At 35.7% G+C, this 27,251-nt stretch overlaps 2 protein-coding genes across 3 annotated transcripts; one reads left to right on the plus strand and one right to left on the minus strand.

The window, feature by feature from the left end:
* The first annotated feature begins 737 nt into the window (after positions 1–737).
* LOC105437707 lies at positions 738–8,569 on the plus strand. Its single transcript, XM_030992440.1, has 3 exons — positions 738–1,001; positions 5,903–6,047; positions 7,163–8,569. Exons 1-3 carry the CDS (start codon positions 917–919, stop codon positions 7,563–7,565), a joined length of 633 nt encoding a protein of 210 aa, XP_030848300.1. The 5' UTR covers positions 738–916; the 3' UTR covers positions 7,566–8,569.
* A 9,727-nt stretch (positions 8,570–18,296) lies between these two features.
* On the minus strand, positions 18,297–27,091 carry LOC100890023 (galactosylceramide sulfotransferase). Of its 2 annotated transcripts, none has more exons than XM_003725934.3 (4): positions 26,414–27,091; positions 23,081–23,268; positions 21,325–21,519; positions 18,297–19,947 (listed from the first exon to the last, which is right to left on the minus strand). In XM_003725934.3, the coding sequence occupies exons 2-4, from the start codon at positions 23,227–23,229 to the stop codon at positions 19,002–19,004; spliced, it is 1,290 nt and encodes a 429-aa protein (XP_003725982.2). In that variant the 5' UTR covers positions 23,230–23,268; positions 26,414–27,091; the 3' UTR covers positions 18,297–19,001. The 2 variants fall into 2 exon arrangements, with proteins under 2 accessions (XP_003725982.2, XP_003725983.2); XM_003725935.3 differs by lacking the exon at positions 26,414–27,091 and adding an exon at positions 25,694–25,920.
* Between the last annotated feature and the right edge of the window lie 160 nt (positions 27,092–27,251).

Here is a 27,251-nt window from a genome sequence, read left to right on the forward strand (position 1 = left end):
ATTCTTTTGTTTTGTGCTTGCCCAACAAAGCAGAAGTCGCCATGTTGTGTCCAACTCGAACCGGGTTGGCCAAACTCTCCTAATACCATCGCCCTCTACGATACTATTCAATAATGGTACATTTTGCACCGATCTGTCTGTCTGGTAAGGGCCGGGAGAAGTCTTTTATTTTCTTCCTTTTTTTCATGTAGTAATTCATTTTTAGTGATGGGCAAATATGAAAAATGGAAAAAATGACATAACCATACTCGAATGCAATTGAACTTTCGATCCTCGCCTTCTTCAGAATATCTTGCTATATCAATTTAAACAGAATAATCAGAAAGACCACAAACAAATCAACAAAATTAAAGACGGCAAAAGCTAAAGATGAAACAAATCAACAAATACATTTGGGTCAAATTCCGAAATAAACCGAGGACGAAAGCTATAGCTTATCGATTCTGATCTGTGTCACGATTTCATAAAATATGAATGATCCTATTTTCGTGACTTCAAATGTGCCATTGTTGGTCTTTAACGCCCCCTTGCTAGCAAACATACGAATTCCTTCTTGAACTTGTTATCCTTCAAAATCTAGGCTTTAGAAAAGGGGTTCTATTTACCATTGTTGTATAATCAAAATTGAGGTCAATTTGAGCAAAACACGTAGTGCAAACGAAATTTGTAAAGAGTTCGATTCAACGTGATCTCTCAAGTGTAGCCTTATCAAACTATATAGCATTCCCGAAAAATTGTATTAAAGTATTGGACACGTTTCGACCAAACCAGCGGGATACTAAAATAGGATACTTCGAAAAAAAGAATTATTCGTGATTACTGCCTTTCATCATTGCTTCGGTATATTTGGGATCGTACTGAATTCATACTTTAGCTTCCGAAACATAGATATATATAATTAGCAAGACGTTGTGATATGGATAGAGTTGCATTGTCGTTGGTATTTTTTACATCACTCTGTAGCTATGCATTGGCGGAAGGCGGAATTCAAGATGTCAACGGTAGGTACCATAAACGTATTTTTTTTTTGAAGAAAAAGAAGAAACTCCTCTTCCGAGTATAATGTGTATGGCTAACGTGTATATTTTGTGTGCGATAAATACATGTGTGATATATCAATATGACAGATTTAATGAAGTTATCAAACTTCTAGACCTCAGCAACAAATGAAGTATTGAAATAACAAAGTATATGTAGTATCCATCCCGAAACTATTTAACATCAAAACATGTATGACACGGGTTCATCGTGGGAGAGGGGAACTTGGTTATAAGTGATCGGGTCAAATGTCCACCAGGAATCCAACTACATCGTTTTAATTTTGGACGGGGTATAAATTAACTCTAAATGTATAGACATAATCATTTTATTCAGTGAGGGGGGCACAGGGCGTTACCGCTTTTTGCTTTGGAAGGCCGCGGGGGCACTCGAAATTTCATTTGGTAGTGCAGTATTTATTATACGCTCATGTGTTATTCTGCGAAGATGTGATTAAAGCCCAACCGCAGTAGTTTGGCCAGGAGGAATAGACCTCCCTGTATGGTCACTGACAAGCGGTTATCCCATCAAATACGCTCTCAATTAACATGAGAAAAAGAGGATCATGGGTGACCAATGGTCACCGATTAGGCATTGTTTGCCATATTCAGGGCGCAAGTAGCTATAAGTAGTGCAGTGGGGTTTAAAGGAAACCTCACCTTAAGAAATACTTTACTTATTCTGAGAGATTTATTATATTCTTGCCCATTAATCAACAAGATTCCCCACCAAAGTGTATATGAGAGACATTAAGCAAGAATAATGTACAGTTTCTCAGCACGACATGGACATCGTCATTTCCTTAATAATGTAGCATAGTTTGTGACGCGTACAGATGTATATGAAGTTCGTGAAGTCCTGGTGATCGATGAAGCATTTCATTCACCTGCATGTATTATCCTTTTTACTATAATTGCCAGAACGCGGATTGGATTTATAATTTGGTGCTCTTCTGAGGTGAAGGTTTCTCATAAATGTTCGAGGTAGTTTAGTTAATCATATTACATTCAATTTCATTAAAGTTTATCATTTCTAATTGTTTTCAATAATAAAACTTAATATGTGTTTTTTTTTAATCTGTTTTTCATTTCCCAAATATACCTTTATTATAGTTTTATTAACTTGCGAATTGTATTTTTGTTTTGTTGATAATTAGCACTTTGATTCAGACTCATTTATTTTCTTGAGTTGGATGCATATTGTTTTCAGTAACCTAAACATTCAGGGTAACTACTCTCAAAGTCCTCTATCAAAATTCCAAAATAGTTGTTACCTTACAAGTATCCTAAGACAAAAATTGAACGTTAATGCTTCGGATAAGCGATGATGTCACATGGACATGACCAACATATGCGGCCCATTAGAGCGGCAATTTCGGTCTGTAGAATCTTTATAAAGGTTGAGGGAAGGCCCACACGCGAGATCAATAAGTCGGTCTAGTGGCGCTTTCTGAAGAAAAACAATTCTAAGGTTGATTGATTGATTGATTTTTATTCGACAAGCTTCCAACATTATACAATAATAACAGATCAAAAATAAGTCAGCTTGAACAGGATAACCCACGAAAGCTCGAGAGCTTATTTCCAGTGGGGTCCCTTACAGACATGTATAAAATTAATAAGTTAAAATAGTAATATTTACATACAGATAAGAAAATTAAAAGAACTACTTATTAAAGATAATAATAATAATAACAACATTAAAGTGATGATAGAATGATATTAAGTACAAGACGAAAAAGAAGAAGAAGAAGAAGAAAAAGAGGAGAAGAAAGAAGAGGAAAATAATAATGAATTTGTAGAATTTCTATAACGTACGAAAACATAAGTATGTACAAAATGAAAAAGTATGAACCGACAGAAGAATAAAAATTTCAATCATATAACATGTCATTCACTTCTCTTCTCTGACTGTCAAGTATTAGGTATTCCTTTAATTTCCTCTTAAAATTATCATAGTTTCATATTTCTTTTACACCATTGGGAAGGGAAGTCCAATGTTTTATGGCATTGTAATAAAATGAATTTCCAATACTACCTACTCTTTCTGGTAAGTTGAAGTTGAATCGGCTATTTCTTGTATTATAATCATGTACGTCAATAACAAGGTTCACTAGGGTTCGTAGGCTTATTCCCCACAGATACATGATACATGTATGCCTATCAAATAAATACAAATGTGTAATAATGAAATGTGGAGAAAATATAAGCATTTTTTGATACAGTATTGGTTCTACCAAAAAAAATATCTATGGAATTAACAACGGGTGAAACATTTTGCACATAAAGGCTAAATATAGTCACTGTGTTGATTTTAATCCAGGCTGGCGTTTTGACAGGCTGGCTCTCGACCAGGGTATATTGAATGAGAGCGAGGAATGATAGAGGGGCGACAGACATACACATAGACAGAAAAATACTGAGAGAGAGAGAGAGAGAGAGAGAGAGAGAGAGAAGCAGAGAGAGAGAGAGAGAACTAAATACACAAAATACAAATTTCTGCGGAAACACGATTTCAGAACATTTGAATGTTAATATTATCCTATTTTCGTGACTTCAAATATGCCGTTGCTAATCTTTAACGCCCCCTTGCTCGCAAACATACGAATTCCTTCTTGAACTTATTTTCATTCAAAATTTAGGCTTTAAAAAAGGGGTTTTATTTACCTTTGTTGTTAAATCAAGATTGAGTTCAATTTAAGCAAAACACGAAGACCAAACAAAATTTGTAAAGAGTTAGATTGAACGTGATCTCTCAAGTGTAGCCTTGTCACACTATATAGCATTCCCGAACATTGTATTAAAGTAGGGACACATTTCGACCAAACCAGCGGAGTACTAAATAGGATACTTCGACAAAAAGAATTATTCGTGATTACTGGCTTTCATCAACTACATGGGTGGTATTCTCATAAGTTAGGCCGGGACTAAGTCCAGACTAAACAAGAATTTTAGTTCACACTTCTATGGAATGCTAGGTTTCATCTTCCTCCTTCAATATTCATGACAAGAATAATCTACCAAAGACTTTGTTGAAATTCAGTTCATACTCATATTATCTTTTTCTTCCCATTTCATTGCAAAATTAATTTTTTGGACGCTTTTCATTGAAGGATTAAAATAATATGTTCAGGGTAAATTAGTTCACAACAGGCACTCCATAAAAGTGTGAACTAACTAAGCACGCGCTAACTTAGTACGCGCTACCGGAATACCACCCCATGGCTTTAATTTTGGATAGGGTATACGTCAACTAGACAGAATAATTTTATTCAGTGAGGGGACACATGGCGTTTAATACTGCTTTTTGCTGGGGAAGGGGGGTGGCACTTGAAATTTTAATTGGTAGTGCAGTATTTATCAAACGCTCCTGTATTATTCTGCGAGGGTATGATTAAAGGAAACCCCAACTTAAGTAATAATTTACTTATTCTAAGAGATTTATTATATTCTTGCCCATTAATCAACAAGATTCCCCAACAACGTGTATGAGGGAGGCGTTAAGAAAAAATAATGGACATCGTCGTTTCCTATAATAACGGAGCGTAAAAAATTGAAGGATATATGAAGTTCCTGAAGTCCTGGTGATCGATGAAGCATTTCATTCACCTGCATCTATTATCCTATTTACTACAATTGCCAGAAAGCAAATTGCATAAATAAGTTGGTGCTCTTCTGAGGTGAAGGTTTCTCATAAATGAAATAGATTTGTCAACTGCTATATTTTATTATTTGTTAGTGAATTATTTACAATCGAATACCTGTTGTATATTTTTCACCAAATATAATTTCTATCTTCTCAATTATAATCTTTCCTCATCGAATAGTAAAGGTTTTGTTATTCATTTAAAGTTTCTTTCCAACTAGAGCTTGGTGCATGATATATGAACAACATTACCGGGTACGTCACATTTCTAAGAAAATGGCTGCGCCCATGTCATGAAAAGAATATCTTCATTTATATATCTCTTGTACATTTCGTAAAGAATATTGTATATCAAAGGGCAGGAATACGTCTCAGTTTTCAGGATACCTACACTTATTCTTTGGGGTGAGGTTTCCTTTAAGTATCGAAAACAACTATTGAATTACAGAGCACTTGCAGCACAACGTTATAATAATTATGTTCATGTTTTGCCTATTTCCATTCTATTTTTTTGTGGGAGACGATATTGTGGGAACATGCGGCACTGCTTTGTCCATACGATGTTAAAAGCGTTGTTTCTTGGCAATTCAAATTAATTTGTTCCTTGAATATTACAGTCAAAAGTAATCAAATCACTTATGATTAGAATCAAAGAATATATATAGATGTATGATCCAACGTTTTTACAAATGACTGTAACTTGGGAAGGGTCGGGGATAAATTTCATACCATAATGGATTGTACTGTATATAAGGCTGAAAGGGGAGTATTTCTCAATAAAATGGTTGAAATATCTGGACAATTTAAAGATGAAGAGAAAGTTGTAAGCATTATGAGAATGAAAATATAATTGAGCACTTCTGTAAGTATATTACAGCAATCATAAATACTCGAGGGGAAATTTTTCTTCTTTTCTTTAGAACATCAATATCGAAATTATCATTCCAATTTATTTTGTATCTTTATTGCCAAACATAGGCTGAAAGGTGTCATATAATTATTTGTTATAATATCATTTACCACTGTTTATACAAACTACAATGTTTATTGTTAATTTGTGATTACTCGAGAAACTGTACCACTTATTGATTTTCTTGTTTATATAATTGTTTTATATATGTATTGTGAAACAAAATGTTCATGTATATGAATGAAGTTTACTAAAAGCATTCAAATTCAAACCACCATGTATCAATTTGTTTATATTTTTGGGGTACAGATGGCGAGAATGTATATAGATCATGGAGCATAGCTGTCGGGGTATTGGTGGTGGTGACTTTCATTGCAGTGCTCATCCTGTCTGTGTCTTACTTCCGGGTCGCCATGAAAGAAAGTCGTTCGAAGCACAAGCTTGCAGCAATGAGGTAAATGATTCTTAGTTTTATATTTTCGTTGAATAAGGTAGCCGGCATAGGATATACAGGGACTTGGGATATACTTATTTGTATAGGCAGGCGCGTACGCAGGATTTTTTTAAGGGGGGGGGGGGGTTAACATTTATAAATCGGGCCGAAAATTTCGCAACGACTCAGCCGACCGCTGACTAAGCGGGGGGGGGGGGGGGAGGATTAGAGGACACTTCTTTTTTTTTTTTTGGTTTTGAAATTTGAAAGTTTGACATTTGGCTCCGTTGGGGGGGGGTAAGGTCACCTTTTTAGGTCAGCCATGGGAATACATATTTTTTTTTTTTTTTTTTTTTTTAAATAATTACAACAACAAAATTTTTTTTTTTTAAATCCAAAGGGGGGGGGGGGTTTGATGGGGGAGTTTACACACATAAAAATTCCAAAGGGGAGGGGTTTAACCCCCCCCCCCCTGTGTACGCGCCTGTGTATAGGTATGAACCGTTTCATAAACCACGTAGTAATACACAAAAGGGATACTGAGTATGATTGCTTCTTTGATCGTATGGGCAATTTGTCGGCATATTATCCTCTTTTTTCAACGAGCAAACACGAAGTACCAAGATTTTTATATTTACCGACGGGATTCAACATGGGTCGACTTTTCATTTTCCTGTACAAAACGTTGTTGACAGACATCCCACACGCAAAAAAATCCAACAATAACATTTCAAGAGAATTGTATACGGTGTGTCTCACCGCCCTCTGTCGCCATGCCTCTTTTCAAACCATTGAATTATGGAACTAGAATCAGTATCGGATAAATCAAATTTCCGGTTAACGATTTCCTGATTGAGAAAAACAGAAGTCATCAATCCTAACTATAAAGTATGACATGTGATTACTTTATGAAAAAATATTAGAATTATAGGTTCATGTTTGAAGTTTGAAGTTTGAAGTTTATTTATTCCACATTTTACATAACAAACAGTTTAATTTTTTTATTTTTTTTATTATTTTTTATACAGGCGTATATATAAGAATAGATTTCACACCGAATAATAAAAAATAAAGATTTCATTATCATCTCGAAAAAATGAAATAAAAAATTTCGTCTCGTGATTCTCTCCATGAAGGCGTCATCGAATGCTACCTTCTGAGTTCCTTCCCCGTGCTCACCTACCAGCTCGGCACGAAACCCATCCAGGCCTTCTACCACCAGGCCTTGTCGGCTACGACTACGCCTATGACCATCGAGCGACGTCGATTCCACCACCGAGTTATCGAAGCGAAAGCCATAACAGGGCGACGAGGTACGGGTACGGTTCCGGTCCGCCTGCCATTGACAACGGGTTGCCTCCTCAGATGAGGGTTGCCGATATCGACCCAGTGGGTGACTACAACCACGGGCCCGGAGCGATGACGGCAATCGGGTCTGCTCTCTACCACACGAGGCCGAGTGTGACTAGGTCCACGGTGTTGTATAATCCGCTGGCTCGAATGGCATCCGAGCCGAAAACACATTTGGTATATTTTTGAGCGCAGACCAAGGTGACAAGGAGGAGGGCTGCATTCCCGGATAAATGTTAAAGATATAGACCGGTAGTGGTAAACTTGTGGTTCAAGGGTTTAGGGTGCAAAATATCCATTCCATATTCGTTTAAATATTGCCTTTAGAGGTTTAGATGGTAATACTTCAAGCTATATTCGCAAAAAAGCATAAATATATGCCCAAATGTTCAATGTTGAAGTGCATTCACAATACCTATCCAGGCCGGATATATAAATTACTATAGGCGGTTTCCCGGCAAAATTTGTATCATCACGTATTAGTCGAAACATATTCTTTCACATAATTGGTAATAAGAGCTTCCATTTCATGTTTTTTAGAGGAGAGCGTTTCCAAAACTGGTCTATACCTTTAAACGACGAATTTTCGGGCAACTGTCACCTACTAAATTGAAAAACCTCTACCACGTTCATCTTATTTGCGGTAGTTGATTACTATTTACACATTATCTTCTTATTACCCTTCTTGTGGTTCTTCTTTTGTACATTGTGTTACTGGGTATTTTCTAAGGATACTATCAAACGCTGTGTATTTTTCCAACCCTCCTGTTAGATATAATCTGAATTTATTCCTTGAATACTCGAAAATATTTTGTCATGGCCCACTTTGTCTTTTTTTCATGTATAAATTTTGCAACGAGTTTTTGTCAGATAATTGTTGTAAACATACAAAAAAGAGGGGCACATAACAGAATATAATTAAATATATACTAAAAGTCTTCTGGCAGCACCGTAGTCTCTTTGTATTTTTCATTTCTAATTGTGTATATTACACTGTATTAACAAAATAAGCTACAGATAAATTTATACGCATGCCTACCAACAGTGGATGTTACTAAATAAAGTGCCAAATAATTTGCTCGCTGTTGTGATATGCTCAAATTTGGTAAGATTCATGTCAGAATATCAATGTTCGAAGAGGCAACGAAACATTTGCACACTGCAACTAAAATAAAGTGACTGAGGAAATAGCACTTATTGGTCATTTTAGTCCTTACTTTTATATCCTTCTCACTGTTTTACTATCTGTATAGCCCACCGCAACCACCCATCCCTTTCTTTCTCTCTCTCTCTCTCTCTGTCTCTCTGTCTCTTTCTCTCTCTATCTAGTATCTAGCTATGTTGGATATGCAACTGTTAAGTATCAGCTTAACATAACTTGTATGATTAAACAGAACAACAAAACAATGTTCGTCAATGTATGAGCTTGTATAACGCAGTTATCATTATTTAATAATGAACAGACACACAATTAAATATGAACTTTGAAGAAGAAAAAAAAAATCCCTCGGATGGGAGCACCTCAATGATCTATTATCTTTCAAGCCGTTTCCGACGCTTTATGCGATAACAAATACTAGCACGAGTTTGAGACACAATGCAAATAATATGCATAAAAATGTGAATTCAGCAAGATGTGAGTCTTCTGTAACACAATAGTAACACCAGTGACATTGAGGATGACGTAGATAATAACAATAATAATCATGATAATAACAATAATGATCATAATAATAACATTAATGATCACGATAATAACAATAATGATAATAACAGTAATGATAATAACAATGATAGTATTTTGGGGCAAGACCAAGCTATTACGTTACAGACCACATCTAAGATTACTGTATATTGATGAGGGTATCAAGCAGGTAGTTCTCCAAGAGCTTAAATCAGACAAAATATCAAATAAAATGATACATTTTATGTAAAATACATAATACCATTCAATGGTATTTGGGAGCATATGGGACATACCTTTTGACTTGCTTTATTACCCTAATGGCAATGTGATGATGATGATGATGATGATGATAGCGATACTACTTCTACCACCACCACCACTACTACTACTACTACTACTACTACTACTACTACTATATTACTAATACTACTACTAATGCTACTTCTGCTACTACTACTACTACAATGGATAATATTCTTGAAGAAAATATTTAAATCACTTTTAATGCCATCTTTAAATAAAGAAAATAGAGAGGTGTAGAATGAGCGATATATAGTTGGTACACAGCGAATAAAGGAAAGAGAGGATGAGAGAGTGAAGACATAAAAGAAGAAAAGTACGGGATAGAGGGGAAAGTGGGAGAGTGTAAGGAAAAAGGATGGGGAAAGAGAAGGAGAGAGATAGAGAGAGTTGGGGGAGAAAGTTGATCGATGTCTAAATAGGATAAAGTGAGATGAATGTGGATATGCGACCATCGCGGAGTCATTCGTCTCCGGACTTAATATAAATTTCCTCCGTCTTTCGAGTAAGAGATCTCCTAAAATAATCACTCTTGATCAGCCGATAAAACAAAAGAATGTTCAATATAAGCAATGTAGCAGCCATGGGGGGAAGAAGCGAGCCAACCTCCGTCCAATGTCCGCACAACCACCACGTGACGTAAGTGAAAATAACCAGGCGGAGCACGAAGTAGGTGACGACGTTGAATACTTTGTTGATCTGGAAGACGATGTCGCCTTTCTTTTAGCCACACATGAGAAGGATGTGGCGGAGATAAAGAACTAAGCCGTTAAGTTCCATGCATGAAGAGATGGAAATTATACCAATGAGCTACCTCTCTATGAGCACCCAGCATAGAAAACCCATACTCTGCGGAGGCCAGAACGAGAACAAGAGACTAAGTGATTAACAGTGATTAAGTTTGCTCTCTTCTTCCCTGGCCGCCATTTTTTGCATTCAGAATATTGCTACAAAAATTCGTATTTGCATAGTTTTGTTATTCCAATTTTGTAATCACCATGATTATATTGTATTTTTGTTTTTTTAGCAGATGTTTCTGCATTTATTGATAAATCAAATATAAAACATTCAAATAACAATAATAGTACATAATATAATTGATTTACATAAAGAGTGACAACCTAATACACATAAATAAAAATGCATAATTGAAAGCTTGAAAATATGGAGGTAGGTTAAAAATAATCAAGATAAATGCAGAGGCCAACTATCATAAGCAAGAATGCTTGAGTCGATAGCAGCCGGGAAGGAAGGGGAGGGTACATGGCGCTGTTATAGGAGTGCGTAGGGGAATAGAGTGTCACGTATAAAGATTTTGTTCAGAAAGTATCTGAATAAAAAGTGGAATTAAATTAAAGAAAGAAAAATGCAAGTGTGTGCAAGTGGGTGTGTGTGCAGGTGAAGTAAGTTTTTGATTCGTATTGTTAATGAACTGGTCATCTAAAATTAATTTATATAAACAAACAATCAAAACCTCTGAGACCCTTATAATGTTTTTGAATATTTAGATATTACATTTTTTTTTCATCGATGCTTTGAATGAATAAAGAGTTGCAGAGTGTTTAATATTGTCCGGTAAAGCATTCCAAATATCTGGACCATGATGTCTTATCGATTTATAGGCCATAATAATGTTGGGGTTGGTTAGGTGGAAATCGGATGAGTGTCGTGTGGGACATGGCGCTGTTATAGGAGTGCGTAGGGGAATAGAGTGTCACGTATAAAGATTTTGTTCAGAAAGTATCTGAATAAAAAGTGGAATTAAATTAAAGAAAGAAAAATGCAAGTGTGTGCAAGTGGGTGTGTGTGCAGGTGAAGTAAGTTTTTGATTCGTATTGTTAATGAACTGGTCATCTAAAATTAATTTATATAAACAAACAATCAAAAACTCTGAGACCCTTATAATGTTTTTGAATATTTAGATATTACATTTTTTTTTCATCGATGCTTTGAATGAATAAAGAGTTGCAGAGTGTTTAATATTGTCCGGTAAAGCATTCCAAATATCTGGACCATGATGTCTTATCGATTTATAGGCCATAATAATTTTGGGGTTGGTTAGGTGGAAATCGGATGAGTGTCGTGTGGGATAAGAATGTATATTACTATTGTAAACAAAAATATTTCGAAATGCCAAAGGTATAGTATTTACCCAAAATTTATACATGAAGATAACAGTTTGAAAACTGTGAATGTCAGCGATTTTTAAAGTTTTTAGTTTACAAAATATTGGATCAGTATGGGCTAAATAATTTGAATGTGTACAAAGACGAAGTGCTTTCTTTTGGAGACGATATATTAACATAATTTTCATCTTAATACTGTTACCCCCACACTATGTTACAATAAGATATGTATTCAATTCAATTCAAATTCAAAAATGGGTTTTTATTATAGCAGAAACATGGAATGATGGTTCATACAAATACAATTTTACATGAAGGACAGCCTTGGCTGGAATATTCATGTTTACATGCTCGGCACAATAGATAACACTTTTAAATATATACATGTAAAAAACTAGCAATATCAAAAATAAGACTTAGATTCTGTAACTAAAATCCATAAAAAAATTGCACAAGTTTCCAGAAATACAGCTGTAATTGTTTACAAATGTCCTATAAAATTCAATACAAGCATGGTAAAAAGATTAAAATAGGTACATTTTAAACAGCCTCCTAGGGGTAGGAGACAAGCACTTAGTATACCTGCAACAACGATAAAAGTACAAAATAAAACAATTTTTTTTTTCAACTTATGTATGACAAAATGAAGGAATTGTAAAGCATAAATAGTGACTTTTGTGATAGATAATATTTTAATTTATATAAAAAGCCTATGCTTCTCGAGAATAGCATGCTAATGTTTTTAATGTGACTATTCCAAGTTAGATTTGAATCAATCATTACATCTAAGAATTTTGTAACTTCTTTTTCAATTATGGGCATGTCATCTATAAAAATATCATAATGAAGTACATGTTTAGAGTGTATGTCTTTGAAATAAATACAATTAGTCTTATTAATATTTAAAGAGAGTTTATTGGATTTGAACCAATATGATAATTTATTTGATTCTAAATTGAGGGTTGTAATAAGAATGCTGTTGTTGTTGTGATGGTGGTTATTTTACCTTACTGCTAATAAAGCATAAATGCTTGTAAGTAAGCGACCAGACGGCCGACGGCTTTAGGTCCTCTCTTAAGTCTTTATGCGAATAAAATACGTTCGTATCGTCTGCGAACAGCACATATGTTAGGAGTGGTGTTGCATTAACAATATCATTCATATATAAAAACAGTAGAGGACCTAATATGGAGCCTGGTGGTACTCCGCATTCTATGGTGGAAATAGTAGATGTAGATTTGAAAATAACATATTGATGTCTATTACGCAAATAGTCTTCAAACCAAGAAAGTACAATCCCTCTAACTCCATATGCTTTTAATTTATGTATTAATATACAATGGTCCATGGTATCGCATGCTTTCGATAAGTCCATAAAACCACCTTCAGTGTGTACTTTTTTTAGAAAGGGAATCAGTTATTTTGTCACATAATTGTAGAATAGCATAATCAGTAGAGTGGTTCTTTCTAAATCCATATTGATTAGGAATTAGTAAGTTATTGATATCTAAGAAAGAATATAATCGTTTATATATTATTTTCTCTAATATCTTTGAAATGCTTGGTAGTAAAGAAATTGGTCGGTAGTTTGAAATTTTAGAGTGATCATCCTTTTTATATATCGGAAATATTTTTGCAACTTTTAGTGGATCGGGAAAAATGCGTTTAAGATGAGGTACGGCAATCACCTACAGTCCTTCCGACATGAGAAGAACAAAAACAGCACAGAACTCTTCAAACACATTTGGCAACTCAAACAGCAAAGCATCCCATTCACCATCGATCGGTCGATCTCCAGCAAGCCCAAGCGTACTCCAGCGAAACAAGAAATGCAACCTGTGCCTAACCGAGAAACTTGCCATCATCAACGCCGAGAAACAGACACTTCTGAACAAAAGACCAGAACTCATCTCCAAATGCCGCCATGAAAACAAATTCTACCCCGCAACTTCAAAAGAAACTATACTTAAATTAATAATTAAATATTAAATATTTATGTACTAGCACCTTGGTGGAGACTATTTTGCAATATCCCCTAATCGTTTGAGCTGCTGCTAGGTCGGTGCACGTGGCTGTCTGTCTGTTACTTGTTGCTAAACTGTGGATATTTATATGATTTCACGGGACTTTCCGTACTTTCGACTCTAGTTTTGGATAGGAAAGGACTTGCTAAAGGTAAGCGAACATTTTGGGCTCATTTTACACATAATTCTGCACCATAAATAAGTTAACAAATTAAAGTAGATCTAAACCCAATTATTGGCTAAACGTCTTGTTTAGATTTATCTTTAGCAACTCCCGCTTTAGCCAGCTCAATAAGTTTGAAAGTGCTATCAAATAAATTAGGAAGTGATCATTTTCCAATATATATTGAAATCGAAAGATAAAATCCTAAATCAGATTGTACGAAAGATGACTTTACTCTAAAACGGTCATTCAAGACGGTAGATTGGCACGCTTTCAATAAATTATGCGATCAACGAATGGACACAAACTCACTGCAAGACGCAGATGTCAAAACCTTTTACGGAAACTTTATGGAATCTCTATATATTATTTTAAATGAATTACACACTGTACCCTAAAGAAATTTAGAAATATAATGCGAGATTCATCCCCGTCCCATGGTGGACAGAAAAATGCAAAATAAAGATTAAGAAACGGAATGAATCCAAAACGATGAAAATCTAAAATTATACAAAGAAAAGAAGGCAGAAGCCCAAAGGATCTTTAGACATTCAAAAAGAAGTTGTTGGCTGGATTACACTTCAAAACTGAACAGGTTCACCTCAATCTCAGAACTATGGAATTTGATTCGTTGTCTGAAGGGTAATCCCCAAAAAACTCATTCTAAGATATCAGAATTAAAAGTAGATTCTAAAGTAATTATAGATGATCAAGAAAAAGCTAACGAATTTGGAAAGCATTTTCTGAAGACCAGGGGCTCGTTCCTAGAAACCAACGACAAGACAGTCATAACTGTCTTTGATCTTCCTAAACTGTTTCACGAAGAGCTTACTAGCTAGTATCTCGTGAAATCGATACTATCGGCGAGTAAAAAGAGCCAAGCCATAGCTTAGTCGCAATACCACCAGATTATTAAATTAGGAAAAATGCAATTATTTAAATGAATTAGTAATAAAAAAAGATTGAAAATGATACCAGGAAATAAGAGATGCAAAATACTTCCAAATTCGTGTAGATTATACAATAGAAGTAATTGTAAAATATAATTGTGAGTATTTCATTACATGACCGGTGAATCAGTTTTTTCATTAAATAGTTTATAAAAATACACCAATATATTATTCTTAAAAAAATATGATGTAATGAAATTTGTGTCTAATGTTTTAGGTGTCAGCACAGTATAAAAATTATAAACCTTCAACATTCCAAACGTTAAAACATATGTTTAAAGTTTAAACCATTCGGTTTACACATTTGAAGGTAGAATTTATCTCGAAATTAATATGGGTCTGAAAACTAGAGAATACACTTCTAACTATGGCTTGCCTGTCGTGGTAGATTACCCATCCCTTCGAGGACTTTACAATGTGGATATAAACACGTATTATCAGTTTAGTTAAATGGAAAAATCCTTAAATATAAACATGGCACATTTTCAAAAGATTTCAAATATGAAAAACGATAACTCCCTTTTTTAAGTGAATGTGTAGCAAGATCATAGCTGGAGGATTTCTTGTCCTTTTTGCCAGCCATAGTCTACCCAATAAATGACATGTGATGGCGCTGCCCATCGACTAAAAAGTTATGACAGAGATATGACAGTGTCGGAGGCGTCATAACTCCTTAGTCAGGATGTTGTCGTTGATATTGGCAAAGAGGGCTTCGTGAAACACGTAGCGGACAACTAGCTCACTAACGCTGATGTAGTCAAGGAACGGGCCCCAGTTGTAAAACAAAAAAAGGGAAATAAAGAACTACGAGATAAATATTAATTTATTGATTATAAAGGAGAACATGATATAGTTATCAATGAACCTTTTACTATGATGGAACTCGAAAAAGTTCTTAACATAAAAAAAGACATCAGCGCCTGGTGAAGATGGCTTGATATATACTGTATTTCAAAACCTTCCAGCCAGGGCTAGGAAAACATTACTCTGTCTTTACAATAGCATAAGCTCTTCTGGGACGATTCCGGAACAATGCAAACACGCAATGTTGATACCCATCTTAAAACCAAAAAAGGACTCCTCCCAACTAACATCCTAGCGACCTATCTCATTATTACCTTGCTTTATCAAGATGTTTGAAGGTATGGTAAAGGAGGGAATGGTTCGTAGAGAAAAACGAAATTTCGAGAAGTATACAACATGGTTTTAGAAAAAAAGAGAAGCTCAGTAGATAACTTAGTACATTTAGAAAATGAAATTCAGAAATATCTTTTTGTGGGTATGAAAACCATAGTCGTATTTATTGATCTGGCCAAAGCCTATGATACTCCCTGGACGAAAGGATTAATCGTCAAGTTACATAGAATCGGTCTCCAATGAAATATTGACATTTTTGAGAAACTATTTGTTTAACCGTACCTTTCAAGTACAAATAGGTAATGCCAAATCGGAAATTACGCATCCTGAAAACGGTTTACCCCAGGGTAGCATTTTGAGCTCCCTCCTTTTTAATATAATGATAAGTGACATATCTTTAAGACCAGATATACACAGCTTGATTTATGCAGACGACATCGTTATTTGGAAATCAGGCCATGATGTAAAACAAAATATCCAGAACATACAAAATTATCTAGACTCTTTGAACTCATGGCTCAATCCATTTGGACTCATTATGTCGGTAGAGAAAACGACCTCTATCTTATTTTCGAACAATACAAATGATGATAACTACGATTTATATATAAGATGTCAAAAGTTGACACCACGTAAAGAGCACAAGTATCTCGGCGTCACATTTGACAAACAGATGACTTGGAGGCCTCGTTTATTAGATATTAGTAAAAGATGTAAAGGTAGAATTAATGTTATCAAAAGTCTAGCACACGCCAAGTGGTCAGGAGATGCTAAAGAACTAGTGATGATAATATAAAGCATTATTACTATCAATTATCGACTATGGTTGCGAAGCATACAACTCGGCTACGACAAGCGCAAAAAATATGTTGCACTCAGTTCAGTTCCAATCGTTATTTGTTTTTGCAGGCGCTCGGAAAGGTACATCCCTTAAACGCTGCAAGTCGAACTAGGCGAAATGCCTTTTGATTTTATAAGGCGATAAATGTTATCAATTAAACTAAGAAAACGAAACGAGAGTATGCGCAAACACCCTCTGAACGAAGATGTGAAAGATTGTTGATAATCTAATATTCTTGGAGGTACTCACTCTAGATTAACCTTTCGACGTAGAACCTAGGATTCTACATTAAAATTCAGTTACATACTAGAAGATCCAATGAACTATTATTTCAACACACCCTTTTGGCAAATGCTCTGTCCCCATGTGTCATCTGAGCTAAAAGAGGTTATAACGAAAACAGATATCTGTTTTGTCCCAAAACAAGCAGCCCTAGAATTGATAAATTCGAAATAGAATGGAATTCGAAATTATTTACACATATATACAGATGGATCAAGATCGCCGGATAAAGACTCTGCTGCTGCTGCATTTCATGTACCTTATTATGATGTTTCCCAATCTAAGAGACTAGCTATAATTCCACATCTCCTTATAGAGCAGAGATGGCCGCAATTGTACTTGCCCTAACATGGTTATTTCAACTCCCAGGACTCTACACCGGGGCAGTTATCTTTTCCGACTCTTTGAGTTCACTCCAGGCCATAGAATCTCGTAAAGACGAATCTTTCATTCTTGAAATGCTAACCCTGTGTAGTCAACTAAATACAAGGGCACCCATGTCAATTTCGAATGGATTCCCAGTCACTTTGGTCTACAACACAATGAGATAACAGATAAGTTTGCTAAAGCAGGACTAAATAAAAACAAATATAGAAAACAATGCTCTTACCAGAGCAGAAGCAAACTATGTTATAAAGAAATACTACATAGACTTAGAGATATGGCAAAAAAGATGGAATGAAGCATCACCCCCCCCCCCTACGAGAAATGAAAACTCTAGTATCAAAAAACTTTTGTGTGTTACTTGAACAACAGAAGTAATGAAACTATTCTCCATCGCTTAAGAATGGGGAACTTAGGTTTAAATGAAAATCTGTTTGAGTTGAATCAACATGAGACTGGTCATTGTTCAAACTGTGAGCACGAAAAAGAAACAGTTAAACATTTTTATGCAAGTGCTCTCATTTTCTTATAGAAACAGCCATGCTTATTACAGAATCTGGCATAGAAAACGAAAAAGTTATCCCAATACTCCTGAAATCCACAGACATTAACCTCCAACAGGCTCTGGTCAACTTCGTAGTTAGAACTAAAAGGGTACAGGTGTATGGTGGCCTAGTCTAGCGGGAAACAATCCAGACCCTTGAAGACGATTATGACGAGACGTTTTTACCATGATTTCTGTGAAAATGGTAGGTTTTAACTTCATATTAATGTGTGTGTTTGTGTGTGGGTGTGCGTGTGTGTGTGTGTGTTTGTGTGTGTGTGTGTCTGTGTGTCTGTGTGTCTGTCTGACTGTCTTTGTTCAATGCAGTGTTTCATTCCTCACCCAGTAAGTTGGCGCAAGTGAAATATGGCAGTCTTGTAAAGATTGTCTGATGTTCAGTCATGCGTGAAGGATTCAAATGAAAATGGTACCTAAATGTACTGGGAGGATAACTTTATCAAGACATATCATGAAACCTCTGATTAAATAGTCAAACTTTAAAAACAACATAACTTTTCTGACTCACCCTGTATAATAAAACCCATCAATACACATTATGATAGCGATGGCCAAAGCAAAATGTCTTCAGCCGCTAATAAGACAATTAAACCTATGAAAAAAACTTTCCCCCTTTTCGACGAAATAGTTAAAAGTTGTTATCTAAACATGACATTTCTTTCTCTGTACTCAATGTCAATGATGCGGTCACTCCCTATACCTACATATAATTAATGATTATAAGTTGTAAACCAATTTCACACCCATCCCTGGTATAACGATCAAACATTATTAGCAACAGTATTATTTTGACGTGGTATTGTAACATCCCAACAGATTAAACGGCATAATATTTCGATGCATATTACACCAAAGTACTGACCCATAGACTAGCAGTGTCTGCCCGGTTCATTGTACGTACGAACATTATCTCCTTCTGAGATGGAGTCTCTCATAACGTATCACATCGAATAAAGGTATTGTGGTTATATTTCCAAAACTAGAAAATATCAAAAATTCCCCATACCCTTATCTTTTAGACGTATCTATTAACATATCCTCCAAAGATTATAATACATCGTTACCTCTACAATTTACCGATGATAACAGCAATATTTATGTCACTCCTGAATCAATATACTAAACACCAAATCAGTTCAATGATTTTAACGATGTAAACATCGATGAATCTAAAAGGCAAAACCACTGTCTTTCTGTCTGTTAAACACTCTCCGGAATGTATCCGCAAAACCCCCTGCGACCATCTTACACAACGAGGTAGAATTAGCCTTTGCTCTTGTCTGTAGAACTACAGAATTATACCCATGATCCACCGGTTTGCTGATGTCGGAACACTTTGACTTGATATCACTCAACATTTGTCTAAAATGCTCCAAGTCTATTTGGAATTTCGGTCCGTAAGCTTTGATTTTTTTCCACAGAGTTTCATTGAAGCGATAGTGAAGTAACGTATCCGCGTGGTTCCATGCCCGGATTTTAGCGCGTGTTTCCTCCGGCATGGTGTCTTTTACAGCTCGCTTGTTCTGCGAAATGTATAAGATATCGTTAAAGTCCCAGCACAAGGCTTTCTTCATGACAAGCAAGGATTCATCGAAGTACTCGTTTACGATTACCATGTCCAGCTCGTCAACTAGTCGGTCGATTGTGCGATTAACAAGCGTTTCATTTTTAAGCTGTTTCATTTCGAGATCGGTGGCTAAATCGAACACCTGGTCGTTGTGAGCAAAATGCCAGTCCTCACCATTTAATGCATTATGGTATACTTCGGGTTTGCGGAGGAATTCGTTAATTGCATCAAGTGTAGAATTTGCGTCATTAAAGGGCACTTTTAGGTAGTCGCCTATGGCAATCATCTTCTTATTAGCATCAGCAAGTCGTGAGATTGCTTTTCGGAATCCAAATTGATTAAAGGCCGACTCCCACTGGTCGGCTGGATCGCGAACACTTGAAACATAAAGGGTATCGTTGGCCATGTACTTAATAAATGTGTCGCGATAAAACCGCACGTGAATCGCACACGTATCGTAGTTCTTGTATCTCGCGTAATCTCCTTTGCCAACTCCTAGGGGTGGTAGAAAATGTTTCTCCGTGGCAGCATCCCGGAAGTCCATTGCTCTGCAAGATTGGGAAATACAAAAGAAACGTCTTTTGATTGCCAGAAGGGCGTTAGCTTTAAATAAAAACAGTGGCGTATCTAAGTGAGGGTAGGGGAAGATGTCCCCCGGGCGGCACTCGAAGGAGCACCCAAACAAAACCCAAACCCAAAACATTTTACAACGAACAGAAGGCCATTAAAAAATGTATTCATGTTTAGCGTCCCCGCCCGCTTCCTTTTTAGGGACCGCCTGCATTTAAAAAAAAAAAAAAAAAAACTTCACATTTCTTTTTCATTTTTTTTTTTGTTCACTGAAAAAACATGAAAAACGTGCTGCTAAAATGGTCTTTTTCTGAATTTAAAAACAAAACAACAACACATGCTGGCGGCCATCTTAAAAAATACTCCGACTGGCTGTCCAGCCAATCTGGGAAAATGTACGGAGCGGCCATTTAAAAAGAAAAGAAAAAAAGGGCCTCGATCGTCCTTCCTATTTAAAAAAAAGTCAGGACGCTAAACATGTTTGTCTTTTGTAATGGCCTTATAGTCCAAATTCAACAAATTCAGTTAAACTTAACCCTGGGGCTAAGAGCAGGTTTAACAAATGATAACTTAGACCTCAGACTACATTCATTGTCTAAACTTGATGTTTGAACAAAAGCTTTATTTAAGCACAGCGTTGGGTTTAATACAAGACGGTGCATAGTTTGTAAGAAGATTCTAGGCCTTTGATTTTTTCAATATGACTGGCATGACAAAGAATAACATGGACTGCCGGGCAGTATGGTGAAATAATATTGACTAGTCAAACGCTCCTAATGGAAGGTAAGGAAGCAGTAAATGCACATAAAATTAATATCAGATAACTATATAGTACAATGCGCACACTGCATGAAGTTAGGTCGGTATTATTTCTACAAAAGTCGGTATTATTCCTATAAAAGTATGCTTTAGTTGTGTCGGTATCATTCCTACAAAAGTCATTTTTTTATAATTATGTCGGTAATATTCAAACAAAAGTATATTATTAGATATATCGATATTACTCCTACAATGGTCCACTTTTAGTTATATCGGTATGATTCCTGCAAAAGTAAACTTTTAGTTATTACTGTATTACTACTACAAGTATATGTGTAACTTCGCCCCGGGGAATAGCACAGAATCGAGATCCATTTGGGCAATATTTTTAACCGGGTCAATAGGGACTTTCAGATTTACACGACGAGAGCGTGGACTGCCGCGTGTGACATTGTGTTCAGTTCAGGCACTGGGCCGTGCCCGACAGTGCCTTAAAAGGACGTCACATTACCTTAAAAGGATGTCACACGTGACGGTCCACGTTCTCGTCGTGTAAATCTAAAAGTCCCTAGTATTCGCGTGAGATTTCAACTTACTCGAAGTGTCCAAAGAAATCGTTCCTATTGAAGATAAATGAGGAATTGTAAATGAAACCAAACCGGTTGAAAATGGTTTCCAGCGTGGTAGAGCCAGTCTTATGCGTCTTGATATATGCCACGTGTTTATGGGCCTCACAGTGAGGAATTAGTGCAGAGGAAGATTCTGTGACCTGTGAGCTTGATGACCGAACCCTAACATGCATTGGGAGAAAGTGGAAAAGCATTAGTTTCGGACATAGCCATTGATTAGGCTATTAAAAAAATAAACATGTTAAGCGTCCCGCTCGCTTCTTTTTTTGGGGCCGCCTCCTATTTTTTTATTTATTTTTTAATATTTTTACTTCTTTTTTTTTTAAGAAAAAAACATGAAAAACACTACTAAAATGTATTTATTTCTGATTTAAAAAAAAAAAAATTTAAAAAAGTCTGAGGCATTCTTGAAGAATAGCCTAACTGTCAGGAAAAATGTACCGAGCGGCCATTTTGAAAGAAAGAAAAAAAGGACCTCCTGCTTCCTTTTTTTTTTTAAAGAAGGACGCTAAACATGTTTTTTTTTTGTATTTATTTGGCCTTAGGCAGCTAGTGGTTAAGGGAGTTTGATTTGGTTGATTTACTTCCGTTTCGATGACCATGTAAAAAGTACATATAAATGCAATAATGACATGAAGCAATGTAATAAGATTGTATAAAAGACAAATTAGAAATATGGCAGAACAGAAAATGATAACGGTACATTCTTGACCTAAATGCATGTATACAATGCAACTGAGGGGCATACTAAAGAAGCAACGGTTGTATGGCGGCGCAAGCCCCTAAAACTTGGTTACATAATAATAATAGAGAGTTTGGGCTAAAATAAAACAGGATAATAAAAAAGCGGAACTTACAAACAAATTTACGGTATCCCCACAATTTATATTAAGAGAGAGAGAGAGAGAGAATTGTAAAATGAGAGCCATAAACAGTGTGAGTCAAAACAAAGTTTACACCTAGAAAATTGCTAATTATTTTAAAAATTATCTATGAACGGTATCATTTTTGTGTGGTATGTGTTCACGCTTGGATGAACAGGAGGTATAGCAAATACTTACGTTACCGACTGCAACACACTTTAAGGCTCTGTAGGGGCCAAGAGTGTGATGTTTAGACTAATTCAAATGCAAAAATCTTTTCGCTCAGTCGCTACGCTCTCCCGCACAATATCCTTCAAAATGTACAAGTAAATATTGTAGAAAATCTGTATTCTTTTGTGAGGGGATAGTCACTTCATTCAACTTCGCCCCTCTCGTTCACTATGCTCCCTCGTCTCTCGCATTTCGCCCCCTCCCCGGACATGAAAAGAAATCGCCGCCCCTGATCCCCCTTGTAAAAATACCCCCTTAGGACAATTAACTCCCCCTCCGGGACGATTACCCCCTGGACAAACACCCCAAAGATAATTAAAAAAAACCTAGGACAATTACCCCTTAGGACAATAACCTCTAAGACAATTACCCCCCCCCCCCGAAGACAATTACCCCTTATGGACAATTGTTATGATTATTATTATTATTATTATTATTATTATTATTATTATTATTATTATTATTATTATTATTATTATTATTATTATTATTATTATTATTATTATTATTGTTATTATCATTATTATTATTACTATTATTACTATTATTATTATTATTATTATTATTATTATTATCATGATCATCATCATTATTATCATCACGATCATCGTTATTATTATTATTACTACCTAGGTAGGTTCATCGGTTGATGGTGTTTAATCACGTCCTCATTGGAGATTCGCAGCGTTGTGTATGATAGAGTGGTGACAGCTATAGAGACCGCTAAGAGAAGGACGAATAAAATGATCCTTCTCTTTCTGAAGTGCATCTCTTTCATAATGATGAAAACTGAAGAGCATAGGAATATTCCGTATATCTGAAAATAAGTAAGAGAAAATATATTCCATTAAAGGTACTATGTCCCATTTGCAGGCCAAAAATGAAAAGGTTAAATTCCAACGGCATTGAAAGATAATACTAAATTTTGAAAAGCTTTGAAAAATGTTGAAGCTTGAAAATGTCTTTACGTGGGAAAATAATAATTATTAGTTGTCGAATCGACTTAAGTGCTACCAAGACAGTAAGTAATAGTCTGATTTTCAGACCATTGTACCGAATGGTCGTACGTTTTGTGCTGCGCAAATATTCGATCAATGACAGTTTAATTTGGTCATTTAAAGAAGTGCGTTACAGTGTAGACAAATGCTCATGTACCATTTACAGCTCATTTTATGTATGTTATTACCAAAGAAGAAATAAAGCCAGTCACTCACTCAATAGTGTCTGACAATGAAGTCTACCAAGTAAACGGGTTTCTTTGCATAATTTGAATATTAGGACACTGCTAACGTTTAAATTTCACAGATAGGACATACATGACATATTCATAATTCCTGCAAAGTTCTACAGAATTTGATGTTGGCTGCAAAGGGGACATAGTATCTTTAAAGAGAATAATTTGAATCTGAAATTAAGTAACAGAGAACATTCCGTAACTGAAAATAAGTTAGAAAGAATACCCTGTATCTTACAATAAATTAGAGAAAACAATGTGAATCTGAAATTAATGTACAGACAATCTGAAAAGAAGTTTCAGATAATATTGTGAATCTGAAAGTAAATTAGAGAGAATAATCAGTATCTCTTGGGATCAAAAACTGTGCTCAAACTACAGGAATATTGCCCTTATCAGTCACACCAGGAAAATCTTACTTGTGATAATTTTAAATAGAATGAAACAAATGCTCAGCCAAGAGCAACCTGAAGACCAACCCGCCTACAGAAAAGGAAGAGGGACTAGAGATATGCTAATGTGTTTGCAAGCTCTACATGAGAAGGTGATTGCCATGGATCAACAAGCTTTTATCATGTTCATAGACTATTCAAAGGCGTTTGATTCTGCGAGCCACACCAAATTATTCTCCATCTTCTTAGATATGGGGTTCCCAAAACACCTCGTCACATTATTCCAACCTCTCTATGTAAACCAAAGAGCTAGAGTCCGATGGAATGGTGAACACACTGAAGATGTTGCGCTTAGTGAAAATGTTCAGTTCTTAGGGTTAACCATGGATGAGCATTTATCTTGGAGAAATCATTTATATGCTGTATGCACAAAGTTGTCCCGAAGTGTAGGTGTCATTTTTAGATTAAAATTTATTTTACCTGAAAGAGTGCTGATAACATTATATAATAGTATTATTCTACCTTTTTTGACATATTGTAATGTTGCTTGGGGAAACACTTTTAAGTCATATTTTGATAAGTTGAGTGTATGGCAGACGAAGGCAATACGGCTTATTACTAATTCTTATTATAGACATCCAAGTTCTCCATTGTTCCTTCGACTAAGAATGTTACCACTAAGTAGACTTGTGTCGTTCAATTGCATATTGTTTATGTTTAATCTTAAGTCTATGCCTCATGAATGTACGTTAAAAGATTTATTCCGTCAGAATTCGCAAATTCATAATTATAATACACGTCAAATGTATCTTATTCATCAGCCTTTTGCAAGAACAAATGTCACTCTGACTTCTTTCCATATCTCTTGCATTAAAGAATGGAACAGTCTAACTGATGATATAAAAAAAAATAGTGCAACTCTTTCTAGGTTTAGAAGGTTATCTAAAACGTACCTACTTGAAAGACTGACATAGTTTTTATTTGCATCTTAGTAATTTCTTATTCTGAAATGCTTTTTGACCACTAGGACCTTCTCATCAGTGTGTTTGCTGTGTATGGGCGCGCGTGTGCGTGTGTGCGTGTGTGTGTGTGTATGTGTGTGTGAGAGAGAAAATTTGTATGTTCTATATTCTGTATCTTAGTATTTTCATCCATTGTATAATCATACGTAACATTCTTTTTACTGTAAATGTATGCATTCTGTTGACTATAGGGCCCCGCTCACAAGCTTAGCTTCTAAAGGGGTCCTCAAACCATTCAGTTTATGGTGTAATCAAATTAGAATATGTTGATTGATGTACTATTCCCAGTCTCTTTTTATGTAACAGATTATATCATGCTTTGTGTGGTTTTGAATAAAATGAACTGAACTGAACTGAATACATTTTTAAGTGAATCAATTTGACTTTAACTGATTAACATGCAGAACAGAAAGTGTATATATATATATATATATATATATATATATATATAAATGAATATACAATAATAACTGGAGTATAGTTTTTTTACGACAAAATGGGCAATATCCTACTATTTATATAACAAAAATAATAACATAAAAACCTTCTCGGCTAAGTAAAAATTAGATATGTGAAACGGTCCAATATATTTACCTTATTATTGCATATAAGTAGCTCATCAATTAGGAAAGCAAATGCCAATTTCAACAATTAAGAAATGCATTTGGACCTTCCTCACGTAGTAGACCTTCCTCACGTAGTAACTAATTACAATGGATTACTATGATTGTAATCATTGTTTTGTGTACCGGAGTGTTGGCTCAGTCAGTAGAGCGTCCGCCTCACAACCGGGAGGTCGTGGGTTCGAATCCTGACCGCGTCATACCAAAAGACGTTAAAAGATGGGAGTTGTTGCTACCTTGTTTGGCGTTCAACAATAAGGGGATAGAGCAACGTCGATCTGGCGCTGCTCAGTGGCTGCCGGGCTCACGATCAATTCGGCAAAAAGAATTTCCGTTTCGGTTTAATAAAATTTGGAGTGGACTATTAGGCTATTATTATTATTATTATTATTATTATTTATTTATGTCCACGAGGTGGTCATGCAGCTCGTTATAAATGATGATGATCAATTTTTTCATCATTTATAACAAATGAGTCGTCCTTGATCCAATTCTTACTCATAATATGTAGATTAATTATCAACGAACATCATCAGCAAAAAACAAAAACAAAAAATGCACGAGATCCAAAATCGTAATGAAATTATGAGCAAGGAGGATGACCAATGTTTGAGTTCATTAACATTGAGTAGTTCTCACCTTTGATGATCAATGAATATTACAGCTTGTTAAAAATTTCGAATATATTTACCTTCTTCGATTAGTGTCGATCACTTAAATTGGAAGATGATAATCTATTTCATGGAGTCGCGTAACAAAAATAATCTTGTTTCAGCTAGTAGCATACAGTCATTTGCTAATTACAACTTCTGCAAGAAACCTAAATCACCGATGTGTTAGCCCCATGTATCTCTCAATGCAAACTCTTAACACAAAAATGGTGTTTTAGAGGCAGGAATGTTGATATCAAAAGTAACAGGTAAAAAAGGATGAAATTCTGACTTTACACCAACTGGCTAAGAAAGCGGAGAGAAGCTGACACACAAATGCAACTCATCCCTATATGACCGAGTAGAGTAAACGAGAATCTGAGTTGTGAGACACCGCTAAAGCTAGGCAATTGGAGAAGAGTCGCCACGAATATGCTGCGTAACGGGAGCCTATGTTCTGATAGCCCATCGACAGAAACACACCAATACATATATATCTCTTATCCTGCCACAGGGCTAATAACGAGATAATCGGATAAACGCGATGGCCAAAAACTGATCGTCGGAAAAGGAAGGAACCGACTGAAAATGAACGGAGTAAAGCAATTTCGACGCCGGCAGAGTCGGGGACAGACGAGCTTAACTCCAGTGTTGATGAAGACGAAAGTCTTGCTGGTCAGTCAAGCGCAAATCAAGGAAGGGGCCCGAGTCTAGACAATACACTGAAGATGCTATTGAAAAGCAGATTGCCCTCTCACTACGATCATCGAACCTGATCAAACGTATAGCGGACGATGTATACAACGTAATAGCAGCTAAATTGGAGGAGCAAGTTGTGGAGAAAGTGTATCAAGCTGTCAGTTTGGATTTGAAGAAATA

This window comes from Strongylocentrotus purpuratus, unplaced genomic scaffold, assembly GCF_000002235.5.
Source record: "Strongylocentrotus purpuratus isolate Spur 01 unplaced genomic scaffold, Spur_5.0 spur5_scaffold_2, whole genome shotgun sequence".
Lineage (NCBI taxonomy): Eukaryota > Metazoa > Echinodermata > Echinoidea > Camarodonta > Strongylocentrotidae > Strongylocentrotus > Strongylocentrotus purpuratus.

What these genes read in the sequence shown, in the direction of transcription:
- LOC100890023 (XM_003725934.3), bottom strand. Translation starts at nt 23,229, where the DNA reads ATGAAAGAGATGCACTTCAGAAAGAGAAGGATCATTTTATTCGTCCTT. An exon ending in CAACCGATGAACCTACCTAG is followed by an intron (nt 21,520 to 23,080) that starts GTAGTAATAATA and finishes AATGCATGTTAG; the next exon opens with GGTTCGGTCATCAAGCTCAC. An exon ending in GATTTCTTTGGACACTTCGA is followed by an intron (nt 19,948 to 21,324) that starts GTAAGTTGAAAT and finishes CCAATCTTGCAG; the next exon opens with AGCAATGGACTTCCGGGATG.
- LOC105437707 (XM_030992440.1), top strand. Translation starts at nt 917, where the DNA reads ATGGATAGAGTTGCATTGTCGTTGGTATTTTTTACATCACTCTGTAGC. An exon ending in CGGAATTCAAGATGTCAACG is followed by an intron (nt 1,002 to 5,902) that starts GTAGGTACCATA and finishes TTTGGGGTACAG; the next exon opens with ATGGCGAGAATGTATATAGA. An exon ending in CACAAGCTTGCAGCAATGAG is followed by an intron (nt 6,048 to 7,162) that starts GTAAATGATTCT and finishes CTCTCCATGAAG; the next exon opens with GCGTCATCGAATGCTACCTT.